We start from the raw sequence: 20862 nt of genomic DNA on the forward strand, positions 1-20862 counted from the left end.
AATACGTTGTTAAAATTATATTGAAGGAAATGTACATAACACAACACACACAAACCCACACAACCTATATACAGTTCTAATTAAAATAACAAGTATTTCTGATTTAGTACTTTTCAAGCAAAAACATATTTTTCTACTCTGTTCCTAGCCATATATTCTAGTTTTATTTTGTGTGGTGGGAGAGGTAGGGGACTGAGACTTGAAAAGAAATCTGATATATTAAAGAGACATAGTTGGATTAAATGTAGTACTTGTTGGCTGGACAGGCCTAACAATGCATAGAAGCACATCAGTATGAATCATAAGGAAGTGACTACTGCACACACATACACACCCCAAGTGCTGGTCTTTATTGAATGGGATCAGTGGAATAGATCATACCATAAAGAGCTTCCTCTCTTCCATTACTTCGATTTTTGTTTGCACAAGTTTGCTTTTTTCTCATGCTGACTGACAAATTGTGTGCTTATTTAATGATGGAATTATGTATCTCTCCCATAATCATGAAATAAAGATACTGATTTGTGTTCCTTGTAAAATGTCAAAATCTGACCCAGTTCCTTTTATGTGGTTTGAAGACAAAATTTAGATGAAATGATGTAGGTTTCTAACTTCCATTAAGAGCAGTATGTTCAATCTGAGATGATAGATAGATAGATAGATAGATAGATAGATAGATAGATAGATAGATAGATAGATAGATGGATGGATGGATGGATGGAAAGAATAGATAGATAATTAAAACTCACTTGATTAAGAGCCAGTGATGCTAAGACACTAATGTGGAAAAGAGGTATTCGACCCATTGATTTATTACAGCAGTAGCAAGGAACCCCTAGACACTTTTGAGGGTCTTTACAAGCAGTTCTCTCCCTTTTATAGGCATAACAAAAGAACGGAGGAAGGAGGAAGAACTGTTGTTCGGTGCCAACTAAACAAATAAACATGAACAATAAAAGGGCTTCAGAGATTATGACTGTTTCTGTTAATCAAGCCACACCATATAGTCATGATACTGGATGGTTTTGCAACCAGTGAAACCCGAATACAAGCCAAACGTTTAGAGATTTTTCTAATTAATCTAGCCGAGAACTGAGTTATCCAGACAAATGATAGTCGGGTTAAAAAGGGAAGCTTTCCGAATTTCAGCTCCGGCTTCGACCCGCAGTCCTTTCCGATATTGGCTCGAGGTTGCCCCGTCCTTCTCGCTACTTCAGTACGTTGGACAGCGAGTGGATTGTCTTGTCCCGCCCCTTTCGCTCATCTGTCACAGATCTCGTCGCGCCCGCGGCTTTTCAGACGCCTGTCAGAAGACTGGGCGGGAGCAGAACCCAATCCCGAGGCCGTGTCGTCCTGTCTCTCACCGCCTTCCCTCTCGCCTTCCCCAATGAGAAGGCGACGGAGGCGGGAGGAAGTCTTGGTCATCCAACCTCCCTTGTTAAGGCTTCTGGTGCTGTAAGAGACCGTAGCTCAGTGCGGGGTGGGAGGGGGGGGGAAGCGCACCCAGACGGGCGAACCAACACACGCGCTTTTCGAAGGAGCGAGTGAAGAGGGAGGCGGCGGAGGGGCGGTGGTGGTGGTGGGGCCGCTGTCCAAGGTCCTGAAGCAGCAGCGCACCCGCGACCGCCACCACGCACATGGGGAAGTGAGCCCGTCCCAAGTACAAGCACAGAAGGGCAAGAGACGAATCGAAGCCAACAAAGCCTTTAGTGAGCGAGTTCCCTTTCCACGCGCTACCTTGGGCGGGCAGCCGGTCCAAAGTGTAGGCGAACCCACAATGGAGCAAGAGAAATATTTACCCGAGCTGATGGCTGAGAAGGATAGCTTAGACCCGTCCTTTGTTCATGCAATGCGCCTTTTGGCGGAAGGTAAGTCTTGGCTTTCCTCTCTTCGAGTCTGGCGGATTTTTGTTGGCGGATTGCTTGTTGCCATTCCCTCTGCCGAGGTTCCCTGTTGCCACCGCTGCTGCGTTCTGCCATTCGGTGCGGGTTACACCGAGATGGGTTCAGGACATAGAAACAGGCAGATCTGTCCCCGTTAGGAAGAGCGGAGGAGAGCGCAGCTCTCGCTCTCTCTGGCATTCTTTCGGAGAGAGGCAGAGAGGTTGCAGAGGCAGAGTCGGCTGAAACGGAAGGACTGATTGCTTTAGAAATTACAGGGCACCAGCAAGTCAGAAAGTGCAGGAGGGAAGAGACCCGGGGACTTCTGCCTTTTATGTGGCATCAGCGCACTTCTTTAGTTCTGACACTATAAGGTCACCAGAACAAAAACCTGAGCAGGGAGGGATGCTGGATTTTGGCAGCATTTTGTCAAGTACAAGGCTAAGCAGAGCTGCTGACAGATTTCCGGAGAAACACTGTGCAATAAGCCGGGAATTTAGTGTCCATAGCGGAGCCCTGGAAGAACCCTCGTTCCTTTTGTAGATTAATCAGCAACAATTAGGCATTTTGTGAAATGTAACCGTGCTGATAACAAGAGGCATAGCTTTCAACGGAACGTTGCCTTGCAGTTGTATTTTGAAGATTTTGGATCGACTTTCAGATATATCCTGCTGGGTAACGAATTAAAAGCTTTGCATTTCAAAACGTGATGTTGCAACTTACTAAAGAATGTCAGGATGGCCACCATAATAATCACTTTGTTTTCCTTATGGATTTATTTAATCATTTTGCATTCATAATGGGTTTTTCCTCTTCATTGTGGTCAGGGTCAGACTTGAGTTGACAGGTGAAGTTTCCACAGAAATGTATTTACACAAAGACAAAGGCAACAACCTCATTAAAGATCAGTATCATGGTTTAAAAACAAAACAAATCAAAACTCATTGCCTGGGTCAGTTTTATATAGGAAAAGACAGGTTGTTACTGCGTTTATTATTTTGCAAAACTTTCATTTTACTTTACTGCTGTTTGGATTTGTTAACTTCAACTATTATATTCTTAGTTTACCCTACCCTTGTGGAATATAAAATGGAGATCCATTTCAGAAATATCTGCTGAATTATTTCAGTAGATGATTGCTAATTAAAACTGTATAATGATATAGTTTTATTTTGAAATTAGAGATTAAAGAACCAATAATATTAAAAAAAATCTTCTTTGAACTTTTTGCCTAAGCATGAGTTCAATATTACTAAGTTTGTATAATCTACTTATCTTTCCTTTCCATGTACATTACGAAAGATGATTTATTTTGTTTTGGGAGCAGTGTCCTAATATTATTATTATTAAATTTATTTGCCACTCATCATTTGAGGCAATTCTGAGCACCTGTTATTGGAAAGGAATTCAGACAGTCACACAATTATATTGACCATCAGGAAAACTATGACCAGATGTTCAAATGAAAATAACTACGGTACTCACTTTAAAAAAAAAAGATCATATATGGACAAGCAAATATATTACTTCAGTTGATGCTTTTTACAATTCCTTTACCTATAATTTGGCTGTCATTAAGCACATTATGTTCACTCACAAATCTTCAGGTCTTCTTCAATTATACATCTATAGGAGTCAGATTTACCAAGGTGTGCCTTTATAGTGGGTTTTTCTTTTAGAGCCCTGCAATCAATAAAATGTGTTTGTTTCCCTCCAATACTTTGTAGATGTAATTTGAACCTTTCCCAGCAGGGGGAAGTATCTACTGAGACACAATGTGAATGTCACAAGTGTGTGTGGGGGGGGGGTAGTAAAAAATGAAAGGGAATTAAAATATACAAGTAATTCAAAACTAGAAATAAAATAAGTTTGCATGTGACTTTCCTCTTAAAGGCTAGAGTTTCACTCTGAATTAATTAGAAGCCTTAATAAACTAATGCCATACTATTTTTTTGCCTCCCTGAGTGTAGCTGTAGGTGAGCATATGTGAATATTAAAAAGAGACTAAGGTGAGCTGCCTCTGAAAGCCAGAGAGAATGCTAATGTGGGATTCACACCAGCTACCTGGCAACATCCTTCAAAACACCATCTGTCAAGGTTTTTGGAGTTCTGTAGGTTTCTACAGAACAAATGACAATCGGTGCAAACTTTCATTAAAGTGAGCATACAAAGAACAGTATGAAATAGAGGTGCTGTGATGAGAATTACCCTGGTTGCACACTGTTCTTTGGAAAGCAGATTATCTGTTTTAAAGTACCATTCATTTACTGTCTGTCTATTTGTCTAGCAATAATATCATCCTTAAAATGACACCTCTTACTACAATTGTTGCATAGATATAGATTATTTGCTGTTATTGGTTGATAGACAGAAAAAGTAAAGCTTTAACTGAAGCTTCTTGCTGCCATGTGTTTGATTAAAGTATACAAGAAAGACCTCATTGTTTCCAAGGTTTAGCATGTGCTTCAGTTAAAAAAATTTTTTTTTGTTTTATTTCTTAATGCTTGGAAGTGAAAGTTACACTGGATTATACTGAATTCTTAGGAAAGAAATATTGGAATGAGAGAGAGAGAGAGAGAGAGAGGAGGGGGGAGAGGGAGGGAGGGGAGGGAGGGAGGGAGGGAGGGAGAGAGAGAGAGAGGAGAGAGAGAGAGAGAGAGAGAGAGAGAGAGAGAGAGAGAGAAAATAACTATTTCAGTTAGAAATAGAAAGACCTTCTATTTTTTCCTAAAGCTTCCAAAATTTGGAAGATAGACCTTATCTTTTATGAATTGCATGGAATTAAATTTTAGTGATTAGATTTGTATAAAAACCTTTTAAAATGTATTTGGCTGTCACTAAGGCAGCATCAACTTGTATGTACACAAAGTTCAGAGTATTTCAGCAGCTAGCCTGTTACGTTAATTACCATTCCTTTGCTGCCATAAAATCCTTCAGCATTCTTCCACTTCCATGATAGTTTCACAAGTTTTGAGTTTTTCCTGTGTCAGACATATTACAAGTATACACTGAAATAATGTCTAAGGTAAACTACTTAGCTTATAGACCTGTACATTTTCCTGGGCATAATTCCCATTGAACTCATTGGATAAGCTTCTGAATAATCACACATTTAATTGAGCAATCATAACAATAAAAAGTAGATACGGGAAATAATATGCCTATTCTTAATTCTATGACCAAAATATGAGGTCCACACTGCTGATTCTTGATGAAAGAATCAGCAGTATTCTGAGTGTTAATGATGCAGACTGCTATACATCCTGTTGAGAAAAGCTCAAATGACTGTTGACTTATTTTTGAATAAACAAGGATGGGGTTTGAACACTATTGTGATTCACAAAGAACAAGCTATATGCCATCTTTCATCTACTGGATAAGCTCTTGTTTAATGTCCTGACAACACAAACAGTCCCTCCCAAGCCTCCTATTAGAAACCTAGTAATGTCACTATTGTCCAATCACAGCTGAGCAGAAGTAATAAAATATCCAGAGTTTCTAAATTCCACTCTAAAAGAACTCCTCCAGCCGATTAAGCTGCCTTGTGCAATTTTAAAGTAGGCATTTTAAAGTTCATTGTTTAACACAATTAATATACAACCTTTCCACCTGGCAGGTTAAGAAATTATTCAGCCAAGTAGTTTCCAATAGCTTTAACAAGTCTGAAGTATCTAGCGATATTTAAATGTCTTTCTTTATGTGCATTATTGTTGTTGTTGTTATTATTATTATTATTATTATTATTATTATTATTATTATTATTATTATTATTATTATTATTATTATTATTATTATTATTGCACTTAGGGTTACTAATCAAAGGCCAATTTTTTGTGTGTGCTTTAGAAACATGCCTGGTATTGCATGAAAGAGAGAAAAGAAGGGGAGGAACTAATCTAAGAATGTGAATGGAAAATGTGTTTGGGGATTCATTAAAATGTGTTTGGTTAATGCAGGACAGTGGTGGTTTAATAAACTGTATTTTTAATGTGTGGACTTTTTTTGTCTGACAAGTCTAGAAAAGGAAGGTGAAATGCAAAATTATGGGAGAGGTGTGGAAATCTTGGGGTTCTCTGTGACCAATGTTGGATTCTGAATCTCCCCCCCCCTGAATTTGGAGGGGTGGGGAAACAGGCTGAAAGTGATGAAGAAAATATTTTCAAATCCATCCTCCCAAAAAACATGTGTTTTTCTTTGGAGGGATATCAAACATATTTACATAAACATGCATAAAGATAGTTCTCGACTTACAATCATTTGTTTAGTGACTGTTTGAAGTTACAACAGCACTGAAAAAAAGTGAATTATGACCATTTTTTACACCTACAACCGTTGTAACATCCTCATGGTCACGTGGTCAGAAATTAGATGCTCAGCAACCAGTGAGCCATGGTGAGAGTGCAGTACTGCGGGCTACTTCTGCTGACAGCCAGCTGACTGCAATTTGGCAGTTCAAATCTCACCAGGCTCAGGGTTGACTCAGCCTTCCATCGTTCCAAGGTTGGTAAAATGAGGGCCCAGATTGTTGGGGCCAAAGATGCTGACTCCAGAGGTGGTATTCAGCAGGTTCTGACCAGTTCTGGAGAACCGGTAGTGGAAATTTTGAGTAGTTTGGAGAACCTACAAATACCAACTTTGACTGGAAAATTTACAGTATCCTTCCCCTGCCACACCCACCAAGCCATGCCCACAGAACTGGTAGTAAAAAAAATTTGAATCCCACCACTGGCTGACTCTTAAAACCTCTTAGAAAGGGCTGTAAAGCATGTAAAGCAGTACATAAATCTAAGTGCTATTGCTATTGCTATATTTATGATGGTGGCCATGTCCAAAAGTCATGTGATCACTTTTTTCAACCTTCTGACCAGCAAAGTCAATGGGAAACCCAGATTCACTAACAACTGTGTTACTAACTTAACAACTGTAGTTGTTTACTTAACAATTGTGACAAGAAAGTTTGTAAAATGGGACAAAACTCACTTAACTGTCTCACTTAGCAATGGAAATTTTGGGCTCAGTTGTGGACTACCGATATATGAACATGTATATCTCTATATAGCTATAAAGGTGACATGTTGCATCTTTAGTTTGGAAGTTCTTTTCAATGAGTCATCAGGTGATAGTCTACTAAATGAAGAAATGTAATATTTGGATCAACCATGGAGCACAAGAATGCTCTCACTTTGATTATTTTAATCCCAGATAATTTATTCATTCAGAGGAGTCATTTTTGAAGTGAACTTAACAAATGACGGATCCATTTACATTTATAAACTTGTATGTAACAGTTTATGTTGCATTAATATAATTATAGCCTAATCAAGGATTAAACTAATTTTAGCTTGCTTATTGTAATGATTGTTAAGCAAATGTCTTTTGATGTGTTTTGAATGTACAGAGGGAGAGACTAGCCATAAAGATTAAGGCATATGCAAATTGTGTGAAATAATATGGTGTGTATACTCAGGCTTACAAAAAGCCTTGAAAGAGGATTAGGTAAGCGCAAATGATAGATTTCAGTGATGACTCACTGGATTATTAGCCAATTTAGGGGACAAATGTATTCTAATTGTATAATGGTCCACATGTCAATTTTACTGGTGTTATTGGAGCTAATGGGATAGAACCTGTTGCAAAGCTAGGATCCATATTTTCCTTGATAAATGTTTAACACCAAGCTAGACTTTTTTAAAAAAAATGGAGACGTATTTGGAAAGTTGAGGGCATTTAATTTACTTAATTTAATGTCTCCATTTCATACTGATTCTGGGTGACTTACAAATAAAAAGTTAAAAAAGAAAGCCATGTATATCAAAAGAAAGGCATACAACCAACAAAGAAAATTAACCCCATTAACACCTAAGATCAGAAGGATACCAAAAAAAAAACAAAAAAAACCCACAAAATAAAATCTGCAAAGGAACTTTACCATCATCCTAATACAAGGCCTGGAAGAAAAACCAAGTTTTTAAAATTTTTCAAAAATTTTTAACAGTATGGATCTCTCTGGGGATATCATTAGCAGCATTTCTCTGCCCTGTCTCTCAAGGTCTTTCTTACATATCATTATACATCACCAAGGAGGCACATTTGAGGGGTCCCATAAGATGGCATTGCTTAATTTATGGGACTTGACGTGTGCCCCTCTCGCTGACCTCATTGATGGGTGGAAACACACAAAGATAGGCAGCCCTTCAGGACAGACATGCAATGAATAAATTACAAAATAGGTACCATGGAAAATTTGTCTTTTCACGTGGCAACTACCACAGTGGGTCAACCTGTCCTAAAATAACTATTCTCCAATAAGATTAACACATTAAAGAAGTTGCTATAAACTGTTGGTCCTGGATTTCTTTCTTGGTTTGTATGGTACCTCCTGATGTCACTTGAAACAAATTATTTGCTCTGATCTCAGTGATTTAAAAAATTCAGATTGACCTGCATCACTGTTGAGAAAGTACAGTATATTATTGTCCAAAGCAAACCCAGGATGTCAGAAAAGCAGTATAAGTCAATGCTTCTGCTTGAAGAAAAGCAATTGTTCTCGTTGCATAGTGAGGCACAGGTTTTGCATAGCAAAATCATGCAAAGTAGATAAGCAGGTCAGAATTCTTCACAACAATGCTAAAAGGTTATTTAGCTACTGAGTATTTTGATAAAATATGTATCTCTGCTTTTGAAATATAGTTAATAATGAGATGATAACGAGGAATTTAGTAGGATGCATTTGTTTGATTTATTTCACACACACACACACACACACACACACACACACACACACACACAAATAAAACCTCCAACCCTACTGCTTTGGAATTTTGTTCATTTTGAGGTGTCTGCTGTGGAATGGTCTGCTGTAGGATCTAGAATGCTTCTTAACTGAATTAACTTGAGAAGAACTTCCAATGTTTTGCCATTTGGTCCTTCCTGGAATACAGATAGTCCTTGAATTACAACCATTCATTTAGTGACTGTTCAAAGTTACAGTGGCACTAAAATAATGACTTATGACTTTTTCACACTTATGACCATTGCAGCATCCCCAACAGTCACATGATCAAAATTCAGACATTTGGCAATTGATCATATTTATGATGATGGCAATGTCCCGGAGTCATGTAATCACCTTTTGCAACTTTCTGACAAGCAAAGTCAATGGGGAAGCCAAATTCACTTAACAACTGTGCTATGAACACAACAACTGCAGCGATTCGCTTGGCAACCTTGGCAAAGAAGGTTGTAAAATGGGGCAAGACTAACTGAATAACTGTTTATTTTGCAATGAAATTTTGGGCTCAACTATGATTGTAAGTCATGGATCACCTGTATACACTGGGCTTTGTAGCATGGATGGGCCTGACAGATAGAAATGCATTGAATTGCACAGTATGAGAAAGCACGCAGTGATATTGGAAAGCAGTGATTTTACAATAATAATTGAAGCAGTAGGGAAAGGAGGAATTGGGTAAACATAGTGGAGTTTTACTTCCTCTGGCATACCACACTGCACAGCCTCATCTTATATCCAGTATTAATTTTGTGATAGGGGAAAAATAAAACTCAGGTAGCAAGGGTGTTTCCTGTTTTGTAGTAATTCTCTCCATTGTAGCCTCAATTTTTGTCCAAGGCACAAAAATACAATCTTATGAATGAGCAACACATTTTTGCTAAGCTTGGGAGCTTATAAGAAAATATAAGTAGTCCTTGAACCATCACAACCATTCATTTCAAGGGTGGGATTCTACCATTTCGCACCTATTCTCTAGAACCGGTTGTTAACATTCTAAGCAGTTCAGAGAACCAGTTGGTAGAACAAATTACTGGCCTAATCCTGTAAGGAAAGCAGGAAGGAAACATTCTGGTGTTGCTTACAGAAACTGCCTCTCCGTTGACCCTTATTACATTCTAGGCAGGACTTGACTTCCTGTCTCAGGAACTTCTCTGGAATTTTTTTCCCCTCCTTTGCTAGTACTTTGCTTGTGTGGGGTGACCATTCAAAGTTACAATGGCACTGAAAAAAGTGATTTATGACCATTTTTCACACTTATGCCTGTTGCAGCATCCCCACAGTCATGAGAGGCCAGGTGAGGAGATGCATGCCTCGATGTGAGGAATATTGAGTTGGCCATGCCCAGCCAGTCACATGACCACCAAGTCATGTACACCCAGTCACATGACCACCAAGCCACACCCATCAACTAAGCCAAACCCACAGAACCAGTTGTTAAAAAATTTGAATCCCACCTCGATTCATTTGGTGACCATTCAAGGTTACAAAAGCACTGAAAAGGGTCACTTATGGCCATTTTCCGCACTGACAACTGTTGAAGAACCCCCATGATCCTGGGATCAAAATGGAAAGTCTTCGCAACTGACTCGTACTTATCACGGTTGCAGTGTCTCAGAGTCATATGATCACCTTTTGCAACACTCCGACAAGCAAAAGTCAACGGGGAAGCCAGATTCACTTAACAACCGATCCACTAAGTGAACAACTGCAGTGATTCACTTAACAACGGTGGCACCAAAGGTTGTAAAGTGGTGCAAAACTCACTTAACAAATGTCTCGCTTAGCAACAGAAATTTTGAGCTCAGTTGTGGTTGTATGTTGAGGACTCCCTGTATGATGATCTCCCAGCCATCTACTTCTTGGAATTTACCTCACTTTTTTCAGGGGGACACACATGCAACCAGCCTGCTTTAGATTGCTTTTGTAACTAGTTTTACTATTAACCAAAGAATGAGCATCCTGCAGTGTGAGGGAAAAAAGAGACGCCTAATTAGAGGAAACAAAGAAAAATCAGCTTTCACTCTCCCCTATGGCCCTGGATTTGCTGAGATGGTAGAGGCTGGCTGAAGCATGGGAAAAAATATAGACCTGGCTATGGGAAGTAATTAAAAATTAGCAGCAATGCCCAGCTGTTTCTTTCTCTTCTTGCTCATCCTTCTCTTTATTTCCCCTCTTCCTTTGATGCCTCTTGAGAGAAATCTCATTAACAAATTTTAATAATTATCCATAAAGAAGGATAGATTGAAGGATGGGCAAAAAAATAAAATAAAATAAAAAGGCCACGAGAAGGAAATGAGATCCTGGTGGTTGAAGCAGCTGGAAGGGGGGGAAAGTTCAATGGTAGGGCAAACGGAATGCAGATAATCACCAGAAAGTTCTAAATGAAAATCAAATGCAAATGTAGTGAAAGTTATAAAAATGCAAATTTACAAGGGGTAAGGGGCACATTGAGTCCTAAAGCAAGAAACCAGTGAAAAATTACAACTTTCAACTTCTTCATTATGGTTTGTTTGTTTGTTTGTTTGTTTATTCAAATCTAGAAGATTCTACTGCAGATTGATTAATGGTGATGGACAAAGATAGCTGCTAGTAAAGTTCGTAAATGGTCTGTCACTTAATTCCTTTAATTTCAACTGCTGGAAGCTGGTTTCATTTAAGATTGCTAACCATTGGTGGAAGCTGCAACTATAAATTATTTCTATTACTGTTTGGCATAGAGTGTGATTTAGGCACATGTATATCTTAGGGGAAAAAATTAACATTCCAATTTCTATCACATTGATGTTGTCACAGATACATAACTTCAAGATGAAATTATAGACTTTTTGAAACATTTTGATTAGATTAGTGACATTAAGTGCTTTTGAACATACCTTCTGGTCTTCTTTAAAAAAAAAATCAAGCAGTTGAAATTTATATTGAACTAAATTAATCTGATGATCACTTACATTTTCATTTTCAAAAGCTTAATTAAACTACTTCTAACCAAATCTGTTAATGCAAAATTTAACCACTCCTTGCATTTAGACTTTGTTTTTAGTACAAGTTTAGTGGCTCAGAAAATTTAAAAAAAACAGCAAAAAGATTTTTAAACTATTAATTTTTGGAAAATTAAAAATGGATTAAAGGTCCAGATATATTTGAAATAAGAATTTGAAATTAAATTCTCCAGATAAGAATCCTTCCTATGGGAAATTGCTGTGATTTGGATTCCTTAAGAGAGAGAAACATGATAGGATGGGACATTGGATGTTGAATGCTAGAGAAGAAACTAAAGATTATAATTAAAGGAGAAAAATACTTAAAGTCAACTTGTTGACTCATAATGGAGGAAAATACTTTAACATTGGATGTTTGAAGGATATTTGTGGAACAAAATACTCAAAAGTTAATTTTAACAATGTCTGTCGCTATAGATAAATGATGTATAAATGATGTTACAGAAATGGAACAAGCTGTACCAGACATGTCTAAAATTGATTTGAATTTGGATGGCAAGTATATCATCTTTTTCCATATCACTCTTATAGCTTATCATTTTTAAAATCTACATTCAAATCAATATCAATCATGTTTGGTAGAGCTTCTTGCTTTCGATTTATAAAAAAAATGTGTTAAAGTTTTGAAGGACATTCTGAGAACAGACAAAATAAAAATGAAAAGAAATCAAGTTCCAGGACATTTTTTGAAAGGAATAAAAGCCAATATTGTTAAAAGTACAGGGGAGGAATATAAAGTTGTTTTCTGTTGAAGTTGATACGTTATTTTTGACAACCCTTAATGGACTCTTGTTGACAAGGAATGAATAGCAATAGCACTTAGACTTATATACCACTTCACACAGAGGTGGGATTCAAATTTTTTAACAACCGGTTCTGTGGGCATGGCTTAGTTGGTGGGCGTGGCTTGGTGGTCATGTTATTGGCTGGGTGTGGCCAACTCAATATCACTCACATCGAGGCACGCATCTCCTCCCCTGGCCTCTCATGACTGTGGAGATGCTGCAACAGTCGTAAGTGTGAAAAATGGTCATAAGTCACTTTTTTCAGTGCCATTGTAACTTTGAATGGTCACTCCACACAAGCAAAATACCAGCAAAGGAGGGGGGAAAAACTACAGAGAAGTTCCTGAGACAGGAAGTCTAGTCCTGCCAAGAATGTAATAAGGGTTAACGGTGAGGCAGTTTCTGTAAGCAACACCAGAATGTTTCCTTCCTGCCTTTTAGTCCAGTAATTTTTTCTAACAACTGGTTTTCCGAACTGCTTAGAATGTTAACAACCGGTTCTAGCGAATAGGTGGAAAACTGGTAGAATCCCACCCCTGACTTCACAGCGCTTTACATCCCTCTCTAAGCAGTTTACAGAGTCAGCCTATTGCCCCCAACAATCTGGATCCTCATTTTACCCACCTCGTAAGGATGGAAGACTGAGTCAACCTTGAATCTGTGAGAATTGAACTGCTGAACTGCTGGTAGTCAGCAGAATTAGCCTGTAATATTACATTCTACCCACTACGCTACCACAGCTTATGGTAGTTACCATGTTGTTTATAGTTATAAAATAAGACATGATGAGAATTTGATATATTTTAAGAAAAGGTCATTGTTTATACTTGTTGTGATAAAGGGGGGAAAGTTGTTTCTTTATATATTTCTTTTTCCTTTTCCTTTCTTTTTTATTCTTTTTCTTGTACTTTCTCTTTTTTTCTCTTTTTACTCATACTTTTAATTTATATTACTTTTTTATCTTTTCAATTGCAATCTTTAATAATTTTGTTATATAAAAGACTCGTATTTATCTCTTCCTTCTAATCAGATATCAAATCTCAGACTCACTAAATGGACAAGTTGAGATTGTGATAGGCTGCTACTACTACACATTTACAATAAAAGCAACAGCAGCTCAAACATTATAAAGCTAACAATACTGCTTTCTGCTCAGAAGGAGGTCACTTGGGGAAACATGAGACTGTAATATAGAGCCATCTGAATAATATTGATCGGAATGAAGATACATCACCCATTATTAAATTTACCTTTGCAGTGCCTGTCAGAACCCTTATGCTTCATGGTTAAATTTATTCTTTCAGTGCTTCTTCAGAATCCTCTATTGAAACACATATTGCATCTGAAAAGAATACCATGCACTCAGTTCAGGGAAGTAGCAGCCCTTTTATTATGTATTTCTGAGAAAATGACATCTCGGTTCTTGTATTTTTCCAAAAGCACATTTTAAATTTTGTGTCTTGCCCTCTATGGAACTGGCACTCTGGCACATGACTTCAGGGCCCACTGCTGCCACCTCCACATCTAGGTCTGGAAGAGTGTGTTAGTGTGCCACAGGACCCCAGAATATGATTTTGTTGCACAGCATAACAGCAACACAATAACAGGCTGCTGTTCCTTGTTGCGGACTGCCATGCTCAATGTCCCATTGAGGTATCTACAAGTACAGACAGCACTTTGCTGGGGGCCCATCAAACCCAGCAAGATATTTTTAAGCAGGGTTGTTGTTGTTTTAAATGAACAATTGGAGAAAGACCAGATTAAGAAGTTAATAGAAGAAAAAACAAACAAGGAAATTAAATTTCTGTTTCAGTGACCGGATCGCCAAGGGATTAAAGGGATATTTTTTTCCTCTCTTCCAGTGCTTTGTATTAGAGTTGGACATTAGACTAAAGCAACTGATTTGAGATGAGTTGGAGTGATAACTGATATCCACCAAGTAACTGATATATCTATATCTTAGTCACAAGGAACATTTCACAGCCATTCTCCAAATGCATGGTTGGAGACAGAAAGCTTGGTTCTTGGACTGTAAATATATTCCAAACCTAATTATAAGCACAGAATTTGGACATTGAATTGTTGTTCTTGTTCAGTCACTAAGTTGAGCAGCCCCATGGACCGTAGCATGCCAGAGCCCCCTGCCTTCCACTATCTCTCTGGGTCTGCCAAAATCATGCCCACTATGTCAATGACACTCTATAACCATCTAACCCTCTGCCCTCCCCTTCTCTTTTTGCCTTCAAACTTTCCCAACTTCAGGGCCTTTTCTAATGAATCCTCTTTTCTCATTAGGTGTCAAAGTATTTCAGCTTGAGCTTCAGTATCTGTCCTTCCAAAAAATAGTCAGGATTGATTTCATTTAGGAAGACACGGAATACCAAAATGGTATTGGAGACTATTTACTGAACCCAGTTCAACGTGGGCAATGTGAAACATTTTCAACTACAATTTATTCAAATTGGATAGCCACACTGAAACTCATGGAAAGCCCCATGGATTTTACTGGATTCTCCATTCCTAGACACAATTGAGAGTCAATTGGAGTAACTGAACACAGTTGTATAAAAACAGTACAAGGAACTGAAGGACAATGTCTGTTACCATCTGAAAACATAATTATCCTCAAGTAAGTCACACTTAGCATAAAAATAAAACTGTTGATGCATTGCTAAGTATTCTTTTATTCCAAGCAGTTATTTTTCAAGATCTATATTAAGAAACAGCTTCCATAACTTAAAATGTCATCAAACTATGGCTTAAATGAATTCTTTCCTTTTATATGCACAAAGAGTACATTTTAACCCACTTGTCTGGAACAGCTAAATTCAAACATGTACCTAGCTAGGATCCAATCGACCATGAAGTGCATCATTACCTAGTTTCATTTCAACATCTGTGCCTAGGCATAAGATGATTTTGCAGGGCAGTGGTGGAATTTATGATGCTAAGCAAGAATGCTTAGTAGGCTGATCAACTAGGCTTTGGAATAGGTTGAGGATGTGTGTGGGTGAAAATGCTGGAACATATCCAAATAATGCTGAACTAGTTGTTCTCATTGTATAATATGGGGCTTTGTACTTCTGCATGTAAATATTTTCTCAGTTGAATGTCTATTTTATTGCTTTGATAAAAATGTAGCATTCTGTCCCAGATTTCAACTGAATCCCTGACTTCAGTTTCCTTGTTTATTTGGGTTGTCTAAATTTATTCATGACATGAAGTCATTTTTACTTCCATGCTAGCTTCGATCGGCTATTGAGGAAATTATGAAAAGATTAACAGCTGTAAATCTGTGCTATTCTAGCATCCAAATCAGAATGGTTGTGAGTTATAAGATGATAAGAGTTAAGGTGATAAGAGCAAACAAAATACCGGTCATTTTTTTAATGTTTCAAAATTACATATGGGAACCAGATCAGTTAATGAAAATAACAATGATGCAGTTTGAAAAATAATTGTCAGATGCAGCAGGGAATCACTGTCTAGAAGGCACTTGTTGGCACACGATGGTCTAGGGGCCCTGTGTAGGATCCCTGATATTGATTATAGTTCTCTCATTGCTTCATTCTTTTGTTATGGAACCATCTGCCTCTCCTTTCTCTTAGCAACTTAGATGCCTTTCTGTATTATTAGCTTCCATAGCAATGCATCTCATTCTTTCTGAATTATATTTCCACACCTTTAGTAATTGTCCATCTGTGTCTGCAAGCCACATCATTGGGAGGATGTTCATATATGTGCTTATCTATATATAAGGAATCCTTGATACTCTTTGAGCTTCGATGTTTTCTTGCAGATGTTTTATTACCCAAGCTAGCTAACATCGTCAGAACTAGTAAAGAATGGGATTTGCTCTCAGTTTATATTCTTACCCTGACAATCCTCAGTTTGCACTGCCTCAGTTTGCAGTGAGAGCAAGTGCCATTCTTTACTAGGACTGATGATGTTGCATAGTTTGGTAATGTAATGTCTGCAAGAAAATATCCAAGCTCAGAGACCATCAAGCATCCCTTATATATAGATGAGCACATATCATCATTCTCCCTATGAAGTGGCTTACAGACACAAACATGGACAACTACGTAAAGGTGTAGGAATATAATTCAGAAAGAATGAAATGCATTGCTGTGGAAGCTAACAATACAGAAAGGCATGTTAGCTGAGAAGAGAAAAAAGAGGCAGATGGTTCCACTCATTTCAAACCTACACTACAATTATCCTCTTTTATTGGTTATCTATATACAGTATTAGATGAACTATGTGATAAGCAATATAAATATTTATGATGATGACCCAAGAGTAGTCTGATAGAGAAATAGTACTGACAAAAATATCAAGAATTTGGAGATTATTCTGCAAGCTTTAAAAAAAAGTTGCAAACACTATAACTGTGTGGCCCAGACTTCAGGGAAGCTGCCAGCATCTGAGGCAAAGTCTGAAGATAAACATCTTCATTAGTAAATGTTACAACTTGGATCATATTCTTAGCTTCGCTGCCACTTTGATAATATGTTCTGCAGTCCACAGATGGTCTGTTTCATTTCCAAAGGAACCCCAGCAATTTAATATTTTGGAGAGTGCCAGGTGAAAGCCAGCATGAAAATCAGCAAAGTAGGAATGGGTTTCCATTTCCAGTACAGATGGCGGGACTAAATTAATTGTTGGAAAAACTAAAATAACTGTATCTTAGCTTGAAACTGAGTTTAAAAAGGAGGATTTTTGATTCAGAAGTTCAGATCCATAGATACTCTTTTGTGGAAAGAAAGCCTATTCACAGAAATATTGTTTAGTAGGTATTGATTATATATTTTCATATTAATGTACATACTGCTATCCTTTGGAATTCTTGGAAGCTCACAATAAAATAAAATAAAATATTACAAGATCTCATTAAAATGTAAAATTAATAAAAAAGATAAACTATGTCTAGAGGTTGGTTGAAGAGAAACAGATAGAAGTTGCCAATCCTAGCAGGATGGAATCGCTTCTTCAGAAGTTGAGTCCAGGACAACACCAGCTTCGATTCTCAGTGGAATTGGCTCATGCAGAAATAGCTAATTGATCATCCTGGAGATCTTCCTGGACTCCCAAACTCTGCTGGAGTGGCAGGCAGGAACTGTGTCCAGGAGAACCCTTGATGAATTGTGATTCAGTGTGCTACTCATGACTTTTTCTGAGCATTGGAAATGCTGGCAGCCATCACTTATGCCATAAGCTACTCATGGCTGGACTGCTATAATATGATTGATCTACATGGGGCTGCCCTTGAAGGCCTTGAAAAACCAGACAGGGTTCAAAAATAGAATTGCTATATAACTCACTATAGCCATATAATACCAGTCTAGCTGGAACTTCATAGGAGCCATAATGGTGCAGTGGTTAGAATGCAGTATTGTAGCTTGATTCTACCCAGTGCCCGGAGTTTGATCCTGACAGGGTCAAGGTTGATAAAATGAGGAACCAGACTGGGGCGGGGGGGATATGCTGACATTGTAAGCTGCTCAGAGAGTGCTGTAATGCAACATGGAGCAATGTATAAGTCTAAGTGCTGTCACTATTGCTATAGTTTCACGGACTGCCAATTTATTCCATGATCAGTTCAAAGTTATGGTTATTATCTTTAAACTCAGGCTTAGCGCCTGATTATCTGTAGGACCACTTATTCCAAATTGAATCTACCCATCAAGGTCTATCTGCAGAGGAAGACAACTTTGGGGACAGGTATTTTCTGCTGGGGCACCCTTTTTGTGAAACATCCTGCTACTGGATATAAAGTTTGTGGATTCCAGATTCCTGGAATTCAGGAAATTGTTAAAGGCTCTTCCAAAGTCCCTGTTTGGGGCTATGAAGGGAGAAGGGGATGTATGTAAGGTGAATGGTAGCATTGTTAATACAATATGTAATTTTCTTTTGTGTTGATTTGCATTTTTGATGACATGTTTGCTGAAGCTTATATTCACATCATGTACTACAGACAAAATTAGTAAGGTACTACACAGACATCACATCAGGACTGCCTTCAAAACAGACAGAAAAATAGCAGCCATCCTTAGCAACCCCAAAGATAAAATTGACCTGGAAAACCAAGGCATATACGAAGTCCCCTGTGCATCATGCCCGGCCACATACATTGGACAGACCAATAGAAGAATAAGTACCCGCCTGGATGAACACAAAAATGCAGTCAAAAAGCTGGAACACACTTCCTCACTAGTCCAACACATGGAAGCTACAGGTCATAGCATCAACTTCAATGGCACCAAAACCCTGGCCACTATGGAAAACCCTAGCCACAGAGTCATCAGAGAAGCCATAGAGATTGAAAAAAGACCAGAAAGCATGAACAGAAGAGATGATTCCACCAGGCTGTCAATCATTTGGAAGCCTGCACTCACAAACAAAAAAATCTCCACACCACAAGCCAGGCAAACACCTGGGCACAAACAGATCCCCCTGATACCTCCAGCTCAAACACACCCCAACCAGGCACCCAGATGAAACCCAGCTTCCTAACTAATGATAGCCGTCCATTTACCCGAAGCCAAGCTGCACTAAAGGCCTCCATTAAAGCAACACAATGCTGCCAGCCAATCAAGATACAAAAAGAGCCAAAAAACAGACAGAAGATATCAGAGACACCCATCAAGCAGAACACAGCAAACTCCGAGACCAATAAACACAGACCAAGACTCCCAACCAATCAGGATGAAGAAAAACCATTCTGGCACAGCAATAGGCTGCCCCAAATTTAAATCTGAAACCACTGTAAAAGTCTGACCCACAGACGGACACAATACAGAAGCCTGATGATGGCAGATGAGATTCTGCTGAAACGTTGCTACAACTTTAAAGAACTACAATGACGTGGAAAATACCGAACCAAGCCGAACACCATATATATACACCTACATCAAACTGGCTCTTTAACCACTACACTGAACTGACTCTGGTTGCTAGTCTAAGGTGGAGATGACCTATGACATGCATGTCACAGGTGACATTCTATGTCATTTTTGGTGCCACGCCAACCAGTGCACCCTCTAGAACAGGGGTTGCCAACCTTTTGGATCTCAGGGACCACCAAACTCATACTTTTAAATCCCAAGGACCACTAATATGATTTTTTTTAAAAAAGCTAATATATTTAATATAATTTTTAGTGCAGGCAGGAAAGGAAAGGGAGACGGAGCCATGCACAGGTCTCCCCTTTTCCAGCCCCTGCTGCCTCTCCCAACATCGAAGCCTCGGAAATACAGGCAAAGCCACCACAGTAGTAGTGCCCTGAGTTGCTTGCTTCTCCACTACTGCCTCCTCCTCCTCCAGCACCACTTCCTTCTCTGGGTAGGGCGATTCTTAACTAACCGAGCATGCTAAGGCAACTCAGGACGCTACCACTGTGGCAGCTTTGCCTGCGTTTCTGAGGTTTCAATGTTGGGAGAGGCAGCAGGGGCTGGAAAAGGGGAGACCTGTGCACGGCTCCGTCTCCCTTTCCTTTCCTGCCTACACGTGGGCGAGGAGGAAAGAGAGAGAGCCGGGAGCAATTCAAAGCTAGAGAACTAATGGGGAAGAGCTGACAGTGGGCACTGGGGGAGGGGACCGATGTTGCCGCCGCCAGCAGGTATAGGAGCTGGTTGGCGCGTGCATCTCAGGGGCTTGACTCCGGAGAGCCAGGAGGCACAAGAATTGTGTGGCCCAGATTAATTGCTTTTGGGGGGCATTTCTTCTGTGGCCCACCAAAAATTTTCCATGGCCCACCAGTGGGCCGTGGCCCACCGGTTGTCGACCGCTGCTCTAGAAGATACATGAGAGATTTTTGACCTTGCACAACCTCTGGAGCCTCCATAAAATGTGCAAGAACAAGGTGCACTTTCACATTTGTGGAGGCTGCCGGGCCACTGAAGTTTCCACACTTCATGTGACTCTTGGATAGGCATTTTTTTCTGAAAGACAAAATTAAATAAAAAATTATTTGCCATTAGGTAAGTATTTACTTATGATAAAATAATAAACCTAATCAAATTTAATTTTCCTTGGTTATGATTTGTTTCTCTTTTGCCCAGGTGCGTGTATACGTGTGAGAGAAACACACCAGCAAAGTCAAATTAGGCATCTTCTGAATTTTTGACTTGCCAAGTCCAAAAGGTCCACCGTTACTGGTCTAGGGCCTAAGATTTTTGTTGTCTGTAAAATAATTTCAGTCTGGGCTGCCTGTTCGATTTTATGTTTTTCGCTGTTGTTCCCCCCCATATTTGTATTCCATCCAGAGTCCATTGGAATTGGGTGGCTAATAAATTCAAATAAATAAATAGAACAAAAATTAAATATTGCGCTAGCAAGTGGCTAGAATTCATTCCTCTAACACAGGGATGTGTGGCTAGTGTGTGATGCATCTGGCCCGTGGG

The 20862-nt window shown here is 38.9% G+C and overlaps 1 protein-coding gene across 8 annotated transcripts in view; it reads left to right on the forward strand.

Annotated features, from left to right (window-relative positions):
- Positions 1-1504: 1504 nt before the first annotated feature.
- KHDRBS2 (KH RNA binding domain containing, signal transduction associated 2) overlaps positions 1505-20862 on the forward strand; it is a 451754-nt gene continuing 432396 nt past the window's right edge. For all 8 annotated transcript variants that reach the window (XM_087945325.1, XM_087945319.1, XM_026665139.2 and 5 more), the window contains exon 1: positions 1505-1868. In XM_087945325.1, coding sequence (XP_087801451.1) covers positions 1778-1868 — 91 coding nt within the window. In that variant the 5' untranslated portion in view covers positions 1505-1777. The remainder of the gene's footprint in view (positions 1869-20862) is intronic.

Source organism: Notechis scutatus, chromosome 1 (genome assembly GCF_049901735.1).
Source record: "Notechis scutatus isolate UNSWTSFEM ecotype Mainland chromosome 1, rNotScu1.2, whole genome shotgun sequence".
Taxonomy (NCBI): Eukaryota; Metazoa; Chordata; class Lepidosauria; order Squamata; family Elapidae; genus Notechis; species Notechis scutatus.